This window comes from Gekko japonicus, unplaced genomic scaffold (genome assembly GCF_001447785.1).
Source record: "Gekko japonicus isolate JY-2015 unplaced genomic scaffold, Gekko_japonicus_V1.1 scaffold203, whole genome shotgun sequence".
Lineage (NCBI taxonomy): Eukaryota > Metazoa > Chordata > Lepidosauria > Squamata > Gekkonidae > Gekko > Gekko japonicus.
In genome coordinates, this window is record NW_015170280.1 from 450,392 (window position 1) to 465,062 (window position 14,671).

Sequence of the window (14,671 nt, forward strand, 5' to 3'; positions counted from 1 at the left end):
GGGGGGGGGGGGGGGGGCGCCCTTGAGCCATTTAGCACCTTTTCAGAAGCAACAGCCTAGTAGCCAGATGCTGCAGTCTGGCCAGCCAGTGCTTCCCACTGCTCCATTAAGCAGCACAACCGTCAGGGGAAAAGCTTCCGCAAGCCAGAGGCAGCCCCCTAAGGCCAATCTGCCCACTTCTGCTCTAGAAATGACTGAAATCCTTTGCCTTACCCTGTACTTATTCTCTCCGATCTGCTCCACTTGGAACCTCTTAGCACATTTGCACTGAGCCACCTGCCTTGTGACCTGTTTGGATCAAGAAGAGGGAAGAGGGAAAAACAAGAAGTGGGGATGAAAGTTAATCTTGTCAGACTGCACTGGAACTCGGGTGCTTTAGCCCTAAAGGACAGGAAGGATTCTGGCAAGACAGAGGGACAGAGTTGCAGAATTTTCTGTGCTCCTTCCTCAGAATGGCATCACTTCACCAGCAATGACCATACAATTTACTGCCGCCTGGAATAACGCAGATGGGTTGAGTGGGGGAGGGAGGAGTCGGCTGCAGACACAGCTTAGAGAACTGTTGAAGAGGACCAAGTGCAGAGGGCAGGGTACATTCTGCCTCACTTTCAGCAGACCCCTGAGCAGCATTTTGACCGAAAAAGCCCCCCCCCCATTTTATTCTCTTCTCACCCTATGTTTTTGTCTTCTTATGTTTATTTATTTGGTGGTTTGGGGGGGGGGGGGGAACGGGACGACACTCCATGTGTGTGGTTTTGCACCCAAACTGCTCACTGCCTTGACTGAGACATGGGAATAAGCAACTGTTCATGAGACCCAGCATGAGGCCATGAGACCTCAGCTTTTCATGACGGAACGGCCCAGAGAAATTTACAATCCACAGCCACCGTGGCTAGCTGAAACTGGGAGCTGTTTGCTACTAAAGTTTCCCTTCCCTGCCATATCCTCCTGGGTTCCCACAGCATCATCAAAGCCTTACCTCATCTTCAATTTTGTCTGCATCTGTCGTTGGCCGGTAAGCGTCTTTGTTGGGATGCAGAGCAGCTACAAACTCATAGTAGTCAATATAGCCATCCCCGTCACGGTCAAAAATGTCAGCTACGGCAGTCATCTCTAACTTAGTCGTGGGAAATTCTGAAAGAGAACAAAGTGTGTGTTAATGCTAAATCTCTTTTACTTGCCATGCTGCAGGACTGATTTTGAAATATCAGACCAAAACCCCATCTCCCAAAGGTGACCAGAAAGATGCCTCGAGAATCTCCAACAAGCAGGGCACAGTGGGATATGCTCATCTCCGATGAGCCCTAAGTAACCAGAGGCATGCAGGGCCTCTGAAAGAAGAGACTGGGTTTCCAGCTATCATGGCAAGCAAACACCACCATCCGTATCCCCCCAACTAATCCTACTTTTCTCCCCAATGGAGGCCTCAAGGAGCTTCCATCATCTATCTCAGTAATGTAGGGGGGGGAGAGAGAGAGAGGCATTATCAACATGAGGACAGGCTGGTTTGGTTTTCCTGTTGGTGTCCAACCCAGCAACCAAGATTGCAGGTTCCCCTCCATCTTCCTTGCCCCCAGCCTCCCTGCTGCAACTGCCCACCTTGCCCAGCCCCACAGCCTTTTCAGTTTTTTTTTAAATCAGCAATTCAATATTGTTACAACAATATGTGAATCAGGTTCTCTGACTTCCCAGCTGTCACTAAAAAAGGAAGTCTTTTGCTTCTTGCATTGCAGAGATATAATAAGAAATCCACAACTCCATAACAAGAGGAGACAGAGACATAATTCTTAAAAAAAGAAGAAGAAGCTGGAAATTGAGAGAACTTGATAAGCACATTGTTAAAAACAGTATATCATATTCCGTTGCCAATTAAAGCAACAAAAAAAGCCATCTGATGGTGGGGAAAATGGCTGCCACAGGGACTTGGGTGTGGACGCCGTGTGGGCAGGGCCAGGAAAATCCAAACTCTGCCACATACATGGGAAGCCATACAACATTTGCTGCGATCTTTCCCAAAATTTTGCAGGAAAACAGGATTGGGAGAGGTCGGATAAAAGTCAGGGAAACATCAGCAGGTGCATGAATGTACCACAATGCTGTAAAGGGGTAGGAAGTGGGGGGAGACAGTACTGAACCTGAGGCAGATAACCTGTGTGGGAATGCTCAGAGAGACAGAGGAAGCGGGACTATTTCCTTGTCTGCAAGTTCCTGTCTTCACTGACCTCTCATTACCAGGAGGGGAGGAAGGGGCTGTGGCTCAGTGGAAGAACCTGTGCTTGGCATGCAGAAGGCCCCATGTTTGATCCCTGGCATCTCCAGTTAGAAGAACCAGCTAAGAGGTGATGTGAAAGATCTCTCCCTGAGACTCTGAAGACCCACGTTCAAATCCCCCCCCCCCCCGCTCTGCCATGGAAGCTTGCTGAGTGAACCTGGTCTGAGTCACGCACTCTCAACCTAATCCCTCTCACAGGGTTGCTGTGAGGATAAAACAGAGGGCAGGAGAACGGTGTAAGCCATTTATACCCCACAGGGGAGAAAAGGCGGGGTATAAACAAATGTTCCTCACCCAGGTAAAAATAGCCTGTCAGGAAGAAGTGTTCTAAGACTCATCTTCTCTCTAAGCACAGTCATTTCTGCACATAGGAGTCATTTTCCAGGAAGGAGCCATTCTCCTTGTGAGCCCCCCCCCCCTTTGCAATCTGAAGACAAGGATGGGCCTGCCACCCAAGAACTTGGGGGGAATGGGAGTGGCCAAAGGGAACTGCCCTTCCTCTTTGCTGTGAGGGGCTTCCTCAGCCTCCCAACGCCCCAACAGAGCATGTCAGGGTGAAGGCTGGGTCTAGTCAGCAGTAGATGCCAGGTGGTACACAATCCACCCTGCATGCAATGCTTTGCTTGCACTTGTGAGTGGGAAATCTTACTGATTTCAAACTTGCTGCTTGAGTTCAGAGAGCAGTTGGTAAAAACTGCACAACTGGAACAAAACTGGACACATGCTTACTAGACGCGAGGATCCCATCAATGAACTCTTGCCGAGTGATTTTCCCATCCTGGTCTTTGTCAATCCGTCGGAAAAAGTCCATGACACGAGACTTCTTGTGGTTCATCCAGCGCATGTACTTCTTCCGCCAGACATCGAAGTCAAAGTTTGCAAACTCTTTCAACTGGAAGAGGGAAATAATAATTCATTTGAAGTCTCCTTTGGAGGAGAAGCACGGTAACAAACGTTGCCCTATTCTGAGACAAGGAGGCAGTGGCAGTTTTGGCTTGCCTGGAAAAGGTGGGCCTGCCTGTCCAGCTGACGTCTCATACAAGGCAAGAGGCCATGAGCAAGCCTATTTTTCAGGCCTGGCATGGAATACTCTTTCTAGAAGAGAGAGGAGACACAAGAGAGTATCTCCCTTTGGATGATGCTTTAGCCTAGCTGATTGCAAAACCACTTCCCACTCCCAAGTGGTCACTGGTCACTACAGTCTGGAGGCAAATCGCTTGAGAGCAGCAAACCAATACACTGACTGGAGCGCCAGGGGCTTGTTAGTGGGGATATTTGCTGATGAAGTGGAAACACTTCTCTGCAAAGAGCTTATTATTTGTCTCCCACTTGCTTCCCTTGTGCTCACATTTTTAAACTGGAAATCAACAGAGACCAATGTAAAAGTACTGCTGGATTTGGGAACTTGCACTGGCAGAAGAATTAACTCAATGGAACTGTGTACCCAAACCAGAGGCTTTGCACACAGTCTGGTTTCTTAGGTAAACAAAGAGTCTTTGACTACAAGGCATTATCTCCTTCATAAGTCCTTCTGAACACTATATTTTCCATATTTAAGCTTGGATGCACCGTATACTGGCCAGTAGTACCAAAGGCACACCCATGGCATTCTGTAACTATCAGCAGAATAGGCAACTTAAGGCAGGCCAGGACACCCACCAGCTCCATCTGGACTCAAGCCCTACCTCCATGGAACATACCTGCTCTGTGTTTGCAAAGAAGCGAGGAACGGGGCGGGGGGGGGGGCAGGATTGTTACCTCTTCCAGCCGGTCCAGGGCATCATTGAGCTTGCGCTGACGCTCCAGCGCCAGCAGCCACACCTGCTGCCACCTGGCTGACAGCTGGTTGATGCGCGGGTTCTTTGCTTCCGATTGGGAAAGGAGGAGCATGGGAGGAGGGGCAGTCTGGCTCAAGGACTTCCCTGGAAACACAAAGGGGGGGGGGGGGATTGAACAAATCAAGCAGAGAAGGAAAGGTAGAGAGAGAATGAAAAGATTGTGGTTGAGGCAGCAGGTCGGTTTGTAGGGGAGAACACAAGAGCTGAATGCTGATGTTCTCCCAGCTGCTGAAGGGACTGGAAAGCCCGGCAACCTGCTCTTTCTGATAGAGTGCATGTGAGGAACTGTTTTGCCATTAGGATCTAGAGCAATGAGATGCTCTAGGACCCTGAAGCCATCCCACCCCAGATCTTAATCTGAGCAGTGGACAACAGAGCTCAGGTGTCCAAGGCCTTGTTTTGAAAAATGAGGTTCAGTTCTGGCATATACCAAATAATCACAGTGCTCCCCCCCCCCCACAACCCTCCTTATCACTCCCCTTGCAAACCGGGCCAGGGGACCTCAATTGGTATGCCAAGGCCCATGGCTCTCAAACAGGTGAGTCCTGGTCCCTGTCCTGTCCTGTCCCCCAAGCCAACTGAAGTTCCAACATACGATTGCTTCGGGATTTCTCAGTGAAAGGCCCATGCGTTGGCTCAGTGGCTTTCCTCTTGTATGTCTTTGTGACTCGGTCCACATCTGGCTGCTTTCGTGTCATTTCTTCCATGAAGGACTGCACAATACAATTAAAAACAAAACAAAACCAGGACCCAGGGAGGGGGAGAGAGAAGAGAATGTATTTTGTTACTGGGTGCTTTATGCTCCTCCTGTAGAGCAGGTCAAGGCGTTATGCAGGGAACTTGAACCCCAACCCTGAACTGATCAAGTCTTCTTCGGCTCCTTCCTCTTCAGATACCTAATTTAAAGCAGGTGTTCTTCATGCATTTTCAAGTGCTCTTTGACATTCTTTGCAAAGCTGAAATTTTCAGGAAGCCAGCTTCCTGGACCCAGAATTACTGCCACACTTGGCAGTGAAGCATCTCAATGAAATGGGGCAGGGGTGTGTGATCTGAGCCATAAAGACACAGGACTGCCCACGAGGTGAAATCCCTCCCTCTGCCACCCTAGATTAGATTAAGCGCATACACAAAAAAGGAGAAGATCCATGTGCAGGCCACAGTCCATGACAAGTCCCATGGCAACGAACAGGAGCCATACACAAACACTCAGCCAAAGATGAAATCAAATAAAAAGGCACGCAGCAGGCAGAGAGGAAACCAACAAGGCAGACTGACCTGGTGCTCTGCAATGAGGGCTTTCACTTGCTCTATGTTCTGCGGCATCGGGTCCTGATCCCGCTGGATCAGAGTGGTCTCAGCCCACTGGATCCATGCCAAGAGCTCCTCCAGAAGTTCTGCATTGGCCACCAGCTCTGAGAGCGCCACCTCAAGGCGCTGCTGATGCTGCTTCGCCCACGTGAGAACCTGGCAGGGAAAGCAGCGAGGAGGGAGAGCCGTGAATGTGGGTGGTCATCCTCTGAATAGGTGGGGAGGGAGGAGGCAAGGCCTCCATTGTATCCCAGGGCTTGGCTCTTGTTTTAAGCCCTCCAAATACTCTGGATCTGGACCATTCCTGCACTTCACATCTCTTGCTCACAGATGATGGATCGGTGACCTATTTGGTCTTTGTCAATCCTACAATTCTATAAAACTTCGAAAAATTGTGATCTGTTAACTCATGTTTTCAATATAAACACCTGCTCTATGCTAAGCAACGATGATTTTTAAAGAGAGTCCGGACTGAGAAACTGGACTTGAAAAGAAAGGATGAGTAAGCTATAGCTGGAGAGGATGTACACAGAAAAGGTATCCTAGGGATCATAAATCTGTCTTGAAAGCAATCAAATATTGACACACACACCCTTTCACAAGCTGCATGGATTTTCAGTATTTTGTGGCCCTTCCCCCTCAACAGTCAGAATGTTTGTGAACCTTCTATGACATCACAGCAGCTAAACCAAATAGGGAGGGAAGGGGGCTCACAGGCAACAAGTTGACGCTTATCCTACCAATAACCTTACAAATGTCAGCAAATGGCAAATGTCTCCCTTATAACTCACCTCTTCAAACCGGGCGCGGATGATGGTAATCCAGTGTTTGATGGTGGTGACACAGTCAGGGTGGCACACAGCTAAAATGACCTCTCCCATTGCAACAGCAGAGTTAACATCCACCCTTTTCTCTTCTACTTTCTTCATGAACTCCTGAACAAGAGAGAGACAGAAACAGAACACATAGCAGTGCCCATGAACAGCTAAAACCAGGACCAAACACCTACCACCCCAGCTGCCCTCTGAAAAACTGCCCACCTTGTGCACATCAATGAGTGCCTGCAGAGCTTCGGCATCATCAGGCAAAGCTCCCCGGAAGCGGAGGGTCTGCTCGGCTTCAGACAACCACTCCAGCAGCATGTGGACGGCGGTCCGGAACTCCTCCGCCTGAGAGGGAATGGCAACAAGCTGAATCCTCCCCCAGAAGCAAGGGCTTCAGAAAAGCCTTGTGGCACTAGAACCAATGGGCCGCCAAGTGCTCAGCATCCTCTTTTTCTGGACAGTGCCCAGGCAGTAGGCCCAGGGAGGCTCCCACGGAATATGGGAGCCACAGCCACCCACCCGCCTAGGTCTCGACTCTCCACCATGAGGTTATCAGAGTTCTCTGGCCATCACGGCTTTGGGAGGAGCTTCCTAGGCAAAAGGAGCAATTAGGCACAAGCTTATTGCTGACCCAGAAAGACATAAGAAGAGCCCTGATGGAGCAGACCAGTGATCCACCTGGTCCATCATCCTGTCTCACACAGTGGCCAGCCAGTTTTCTTGGGAGGCCGACAACAGGGCAGAGAGGCTGAGGCCTTCCCCTGGTGTTGCCTCCCGACACCGGGATTCAGATGCTGACTGCCTCAGAATGTGGAGGTTCCCTTTAGTCACAGTGGCTAGTAGCCACTGATGGACCTGTTCTCCATGGATCTGTCTGATCCTCTTTTAAAGCTGTCTGCACCTGTGGCCATCACTACATCCTCTGGCAGTGAATTCCACATTTTAATCACTCATTGAGTAAAGAAGTATTTAAAGAAGCACCAGCCCTCACTGCTTCAAGTGCAGCTGCTAAAATCCAAACAAGCCATATAAAGCTGCACTGGCACATGCCAGTCACAAAAAGGCCTCCAGCAACAGCAAACGGGTCCTGCAACTAGCCCCCCCTCTTCCCTCCTACTGGGCTAGCAAACACTGAAGAGATGCAACATAGAGGCCTGCAAGCACGGACAGCTTCCTCAGCCCACCTGCTTCAAGGCCTCCTCCAGCCGGGTTTGCTTTAAGACGGACATCTTGCAGACGGTGTCCCAGCGGTTACTCAGCTCTTGCAGCTGCACCTTCACCCATGTGGTGTCATCGCGGCTGTTCTCAATCAACTCCCGTCCGGAGCGTTTCAGTACCTGCACTGTGCCCGTTCGCTTGCCAAGCTCCTTTCTTTTCTCGGGAGGGGGGGGGGGGGGGGGGGGTGAGGAGAGGAGAAGCAGGGAAGGCAGTGTCAATGGATGTCTCTGCAGGGGCTCTTTGCACCTCCCAAGTTCAGGGCTTTGGCACATCAATACAGGCTGCAGCCCAAGCACATTGATCTGAAGCCACACTGGACGTAGCAACGCCAGGCCACTAGACTCAGTGAGCCACAACACTGCAGGTTCTTCATCCCAGCTGTTACCTTGTGGGCATCCATTAAGTTCATGACCAGATCCAGGTCCCCATGCACGGGCTGGTCTTCAGCCAACTGTGGCTCCACCTTGTACAGCCAGTCCACCAAAGCTTGCAAGGCATCCATGAACTGGCCAGAGAAAAGCAACGCCTCTTCCAGTTTGTGCTGCCTGTAAACAGGAGGGTTTCAGATGTCCCAAGAGTAGCTCATCTCCTTGTAAAGTATGGAGTTACTTTGAGCCTGGTTTGTATTTTAATGAACATGGGGGTGGGAGGTATGACCCTGGGGCTCTGGCTCCAATATATCTTAAGGCCTCAAACGCCATCTGAGCAGGAACCAGAGTAACCTGCTTGCAGTTGCCCTGATTGGATCCACCACCATCACTCCAAATCCTTCCTCTGCACCGAGTAATCCAGCCTCCTTGCTACTGACACATGCACCCCACAAGCAAGGTGGCCTGGTGTCTCTGGCCTCCATACCACAAATTTGCTACAAAAGGCTACCCAGGGTGCTCACCTTTCCACAGATTTCCCACACACTGTATCCCATTTGTCTCGGACTTCCCCGAGCAGATGATCCAGGCTTTGGGTGTCATCTGAAAACTGAGCTTTCTCCTTTAGGGCTCTTCCTGTACGAATTGTGGTATCATAGACAGGCTGTTTGCTACCTAGAGTTTTTTGGAACTCCTGACCATTTTTCCAGCAAAAAAAGACAAGACAAGAAAAAAAAAAAAGAATTTAAAAAATATATTCGGTTGGAGATGAAACCAGTAACTCCAGACACAGAGAAACATCCCCCATACCCCTTCAAATTTTAGTTTGGGAAAGGATGCCCCTCAGGGCATCTCAGCTGTTTCGTTGCAGCAACTGCAGGGAGAGAATTCCCTTGTGTTTGAGATTAAGCAGTACAAAATTCCTAGCTCAATCCCAGACATATCCAGTTTTGCAATGCACTTTCAATCCAGCTGCAAAGTGCACTGAAAATGGATTGAAAGTACATTATTCAGCGATTTTGAGAGCACCACTCAGGCAAAAGGGCCTGGAAGGACCCTCTCTGCTTGACACCTCAGCTGGCCACTGGCAAGGGATCAGGGAGTGACTTCTGTCCCTGGGCAAGGCAGGAGGCGTGTCACAACATTCATAGTTGATACACAGACAGGAGGTTCAGCTGATTTAAATACTGGTTGGAATGTTAAGTTTGAACAAAATTCATTTGGCGCTAATCATTTTCATAAATGTTAAGTTCAGATAACTCATCTAGCCATTAGGACTTTTCTGAGTTGCGTTTGGGGGAAATGCATCCAGAACCTCCTGGTCATACTGGAGAATTTCCACTGTTTAGGATGTTTCTGGGTTAGATTTGCTTGTCTATGCAGGACTGCTAGCATAAAGAGATGCAGAATTCCAAACAGGAGAGTGGGGCGGGCAGATACTTCTCAGTCTTGTGAGGCCTACTTTGTTCTGTCCCCCAATCCCTAAGTCAGCTATATTGACAAAGCACAAATGTGTGCTCAGGTTCTTTTAACAGTGAAGGAACAGCTGCTGTCAGTTAAGGAATCTGACCTCTTAGTCAACCAGAAAGATCAGACAAAGGCCCACTTTTCTTTACCAGAATCCCAACAACCCCACCTAAATGCCGGGGGGTCTCCGGGAAAATGGTCTGGGATGAACTGCTGCCTCCCTGTTCCAAGAAGCTGGGTTCTAACCTTGTGCTTAGAGAGTTGCAGCTTGATCTTGTCAGGATCGTTAGAAATTTCCAACTCAGAGTCCAGATGATTCTCCGCATCTTCCAACCAGTCAACCAACTTTTTCCACGCTTCATGGAACTGCAATGATTCCCAAGGTACAAAAAGTGTGCTTAGAAGTCATATCGTAGTTTTTCAAAATTCACCTTGAGCATTTAAGTGTCAAAACTGCATCTCATCTCTAGCCACCTCTGGCCTAATCTCCTTTTCACCAGTCTCGCCTCTTGGCACCTCTCCTTTCCCCAACATAAAACTCTTGAGCAGAGAAAATGTCTCTCTCTTCACCTGGCCAGTCTCTGCCACAAGTCTTTCCACTGGTTCTCCTGCCATTTTACATCAAGTTTCTAGTTCTCATGATTAAAGTTCTTTGCTCTGTCTAGATTTCCTCATTCATTGCCCCCCTTAGACTCCTGCATCTTCTCTTCTGAACATACTCAACTATGATTCTGGCCTTTTCCTGTTCTCCCTTTGGCCATTTTGCTCTCCAAGCCTGGTTGATCCTTCCCTTGAGTGCTCATCCATCCTGCCTCACCTTCAGCACTCTTCCACCAATGCCCATCCCCCCCAGATATACTGCACATCATCACGTCCTGACCAATCCCTGCTCCGCCCTATCCTTTGCACTGCAATTCTGCAGAGCAGGAAGAGCATCACTTGTACCTGTCCAGCCCCTGGCACACTGCCAATATTCAAGCCACATCCACCAGGACAAAAATGAGCAACGGTGCCTCCTTGTCCCACAGGCTGAGTCCCTCACCTGTTTTGCCCGCTTCCGAGCATCATCCAGAGCCCGTCCCCTCTCGACTGAACGCTGGACGACCTTCTCCCAGCGTGACTGGACACTGACTAGGAGATTCTTGATCAAGACCACGTCCTGTTTCTGACTCAAGAATTTCAGCTGGTTCCCAGTTTGATCCAAACCGATAATCTGGTCCCGATGTGCATTCACTTCGTTGGCAAAGACCTAGAGAAAGACAATGGACACAGCCCCCCAGGGGTTCCTCAGGTGCTATACAATGCAAAGAAGTAAATTTGTCTAGAATGAAATGTTGTTGCAAAAAAAGGTAGAGCTCCAGTGTGGTCCCCAGTTGCCAGGAAGCTTGCTGGGTAACCTTGGGCCAGTCACTGCCTTGTGGTCTAAAATACCTCACAGGGTTGTTGTGGGTATAAAATGGAGGAAGGGAGAATCATATGCACTGCCCTCAGTTTCTTTTGAGGAAGGGTGACATAAAAGGTACTAGACGGGCTGTCTATTGGGAGCCACTGTAGCAGATGGGTAGAGACCTAAGAGACTTGGACATTCAAATCCCATGTCTTCTACAGCTCTGCCAGTTCAAGATTCCATCTATGACAAAAGGGAATAATGCAACCAACTTCCCAAAGTCGTTGTGAAGACAAAACACACCATGAATGCGGTAGGAAAACTCTGTAGACTGAACCACCTGCAGAAGCAGCTGAGTGAGACTAGTAGCATCTTAAAGACCAACAAGATTCCCAGGATGGAAGCTTCTGAGAGACAAAGCTCCCTTTGGTCAGATACCTGAGCTTCAACTCTCAATAGCCTAGAAATCTTGCTGGTCTTTAAGGTGCTACTGGACTCGAATCTTTCTCTCGTACTGCAGACCAACCTGAAACTATCTGCAGAAGTGGCTGCATCCCAAAACCAAGGCTGGCAAATGTCCTCATTGGCAACCAAAAGACATAAAATACACTGTCCAACTAATAATAGAAACAAACCTAGTCCTCATTCCTCCAAAGAAAATGACAGAACTGTAGAATTAGAAACAAAAGTTCACAAAATCCTCAGCTATTTCTAACATTTCAGCTAAACGCAACTCAAACAGCAGCTTCAACCCCACTTTTGGCGAGGAGTACCGGGTGCCGTTACCTTGTGATCCTCTATCTGTGAGAGCACGGTGCTGAGGATGAGGCTGGGTGAAGGGGCCACGTTCAAGCTCTGCTCAGCAAGGGTCAGCCAGTTGATGAAATCCTGGAGGGAGTTCTGGAACTCCGTGGCCAAGTTGAGGGCCTCTTCCAGCTTGGACTGAGGGGAAAAGGCAGCAGAGTGAGAAAGGATGGAATGGGAACCCAAGTTCACAAAAGCGGTCACACTGGTTGTCTTTCTGAAGTGAGCCTCCTCCATTCAATTAGGGAGCATGCCTGAGAGGTGACCTTTTTTTCTCAGCAGAGGAACTACCTCACCCTTTGGAAGCACCTTGAGAATTAATTTGTCAGTTCACTGAGCAAAATCTTGCTGTATTCCTGAAGAAAGAAGCTTTCCCCATAGAAGATGCTGGTAGCACGCCATACAAATTAAGAACTGTGCGCACAAACACATGAAACTGCCTTATACTAAATCAGACCACCAGTCCATCAAGGTCTGTATTATCAACACTACTAGCAGCATCTCTCCAGAATCTCAGACAGAGGTCTTTCACATCACTTACTACCTGATCAGGATTGACCCTGGGACCTTCTGTATGGTAAGTTACCTTCTGTTCTACTGAGCCAAATCCTTGGTACATCAGGGTCACTACTGTCTACTCTGCCTGGCAGTGGCCCAGGCTGACATAAGAACATAAGAGAAGCCAATGCTGGATCAGGCCAATGGCCCATGTAGTCCAACACTCTGTCACACGGTGGCCAAAAAATACCAGGTGCCATCAGGAGGTCCAGCAGTGGGGCCAGGACACTAGACGTCCTCCCACTGTTGCCCCCCCAAGCACCAAGAATACAGAGCATCACTTGCCCCAGCCTGAGAGTTCCTATCTATACCTTGTGGCTAATAGCCACTGATGGATTTTTGCTCCATATGTTTATCTAATTCCCTCTTGAAGCTGTCCATGCTTGTAGCCGCCGCCTCCTCCTGTGGCAGTGAATTCCATGTTCTTTGGGTTCTTCTTTGGGTTCTTCACTCTTTGGGTGAAGAAGTACTTCATTTTATCTGTTCTGATGTCTTTCACATCACCCTAGTACCTGATTTTTTAAACTGGTAATCCCAGGGATTGAACCTGTAACCTTCCACTTGCCAAGTGGATGCTGTGCCACTGAGCCACAGCCCCTTTCCTGGAAAAAAAAGCAGTGGTTGAGTGGAATGTCTTGACCACAAGGCCTAGCTTTCTACCTTATTGTTAGCGACCTCTCAGTAGGACGGTAAAGATCCCTGTGGTCCAGACTGGGAAATCTAGTAGGAGCTGAAATGGGGTTCTGCTTCCTCTTGGCTTCCAAAACTGTGCTGTGTCCCAATCCTTAAATTAAGCACTGCATATTGACTACAGCTAGACTTTTTACTCTTCTAACTCAGACTTACTGAAATATCAGTCTTTTCCCAGTTAACACTACCACCACCCTGGCCAAATACCACCCAAGTTCTAACACCTCCTGTGTGAAGTGGGGTTGGGTTTGCTTGTGGGGCTCTGCCTGGACAGACTCTCCTTCCTTCTCTTATATGGGTCAGAGATTGTGCCAGAGCTGTGGCTCAGCAACAGAGCACCAGCTTTGCATGCAAAAAGTCCTGGATTCAACCCTGGCATCTCCAATTTGCAGGTGTTGGGGGGGGGGGGTTTCTTTGCTTGAAACTCCTGGAGAGCTCCTTCCAGTCAGAGGAGACAATCCTGCGCTAGATGTGCAAGAGCCTGACTGAGCATGGAAAGACAGGGGACTGGGGTTCCTCTGGGTGCTGGTTTGCCCATTGTGAGCACAGTAATTTGGCGATGCAGCCACCACACCCCTATCACAAAGTACCTTTCTCTCTTCCATCTTTGTGCTGATGAGGCCCCATTTCTGTTCCAGGAGGGCCACACTTTGCTCCGTCTTCGATCCGGATCCAGAGTCATCCCGGCTCAGAAGCATCAGTCGCCCCTTCGCCAAGAGCTGGCTGTAGACCTCCTCGTTGGCTTTAAACTGGGCATAGAGCTCCTACAGCAAAGAATCATCAAGAGCACGTCACACAAAGGTGGCTTCCAAGGACATATTATCTATTTAAGCATAAACAGGAACAGGGGAAACAGCCCACATCACTGACCTCTTTTGCTGTGTGCAATCGCACCAACAATTTTTGGCCGATTACAGCTTCCAAGCACTTCCTCAGATGTTAAATATGAATAATGCTTTTATATTTTTATCTTATTGTTCATAGCAATTTTATTTTTGCTTGCCTTATTGTTGGCTTACTTTTTTTCTGCCAGAAGCTGTGCTTTTGTTTGTTCTCACTTGGGCAAAACTTCACTTGATAAAGAAAGTGTTTATGGCTGTCTGACTCTGCTTATTAGCCAAACTGGCACCCTCTTGCCCCTGCACACATCCTGATACTGCCTCTGTTTCTGTTATAGTGCTTTTAAATAGACTCTCCAACAACCCCTAATTCTTTTTTTTTATGGCCCCCCGGTAGGGGTTTTTTAATTTACATTTACTAAAAACTACAACGAAATTAGGGAGGGAATCTACACACTATAGGAGAAAGAAAAGAAAACCCACTAAAAACCCAAGGGTTGGAGGTCACATACAGCTTGTAAAAAATTTGCTTAACAATAATAAAAACCTTTCTTTAACATTGAGTGATCAATCATCATCATAGCTTGTAAAAACATCCCAACAAATCTGACTATACGAAGAGTAGTTCAGGAGAATCGCTATTTAACTTAGACACAAATTACAGAGAACAATGGCATTTCATTTAACCATTATTTTTCCCTCCACCATTAAAAGCAAATCTCCCTTATAAATAAAAGCTGAATGGTGGTGGCACTTCTCTAGAACATTCCACACGCTCCAGAATTGGTTGGCGCCCTGGTATGTCACTCAGAATCTGCCCCTATCCACTGGCTGCATTGCTTGAGTTTCGCCTCCAACATTCTAAACAGTTTGCTGTTCCTCTCCCCCCTATAGCCAGTCAGAACACAGAGGTTATTTGCATATGCAGCCTCATTGGCCTTTGCCTCGGAACACAGAGGTCGTTTGCATATGCAACTTGATTGGCTTTTGCCTCTAACATTCTAAACAGTTTGCTGTTCTGAGGTAAAATGTGTCCAATCTCCAGGTGAGGGCTGGAGATCACTCAAAATTACAACTGTTCTTTAGGTAGCAGAGATC

The 14,671-nt window shown here is 48.4% G+C and overlaps 1 protein-coding gene across 1 annotated transcript in view; it reads right to left on the reverse strand.

Moving 5' to 3' along the window:
- Positions 1-14,671, reverse strand: part of MACF1 (microtubule-actin crosslinking factor 1) — a 373,337-nt gene that overhangs the window by 16,776 nt on the left and 341,890 nt on the right. Inside the window, 15 exon segments of the mRNA XM_015417776.1 lie at positions 214-288; positions 980-1,134; positions 3,002-3,164; positions 4,031-4,194; positions 4,706-4,823; positions 5,386-5,574; positions 6,210-6,353; positions 6,459-6,587; positions 7,427-7,613; positions 7,820-8,005; positions 8,353-8,522; positions 9,542-9,661; positions 10,338-10,544; positions 11,469-11,624; positions 13,325-13,498. Of these exon segments, the coding sequence (XP_015273262.1) occupies positions 214-288; positions 980-1,134; positions 3,002-3,164; positions 4,031-4,194; positions 4,706-4,823; positions 5,386-5,574; positions 6,210-6,353; positions 6,459-6,587; positions 7,427-7,613; positions 7,820-8,005; positions 8,353-8,522; positions 9,542-9,661; positions 10,338-10,544; positions 11,469-11,624; positions 13,325-13,498 (2,337 nt within the window).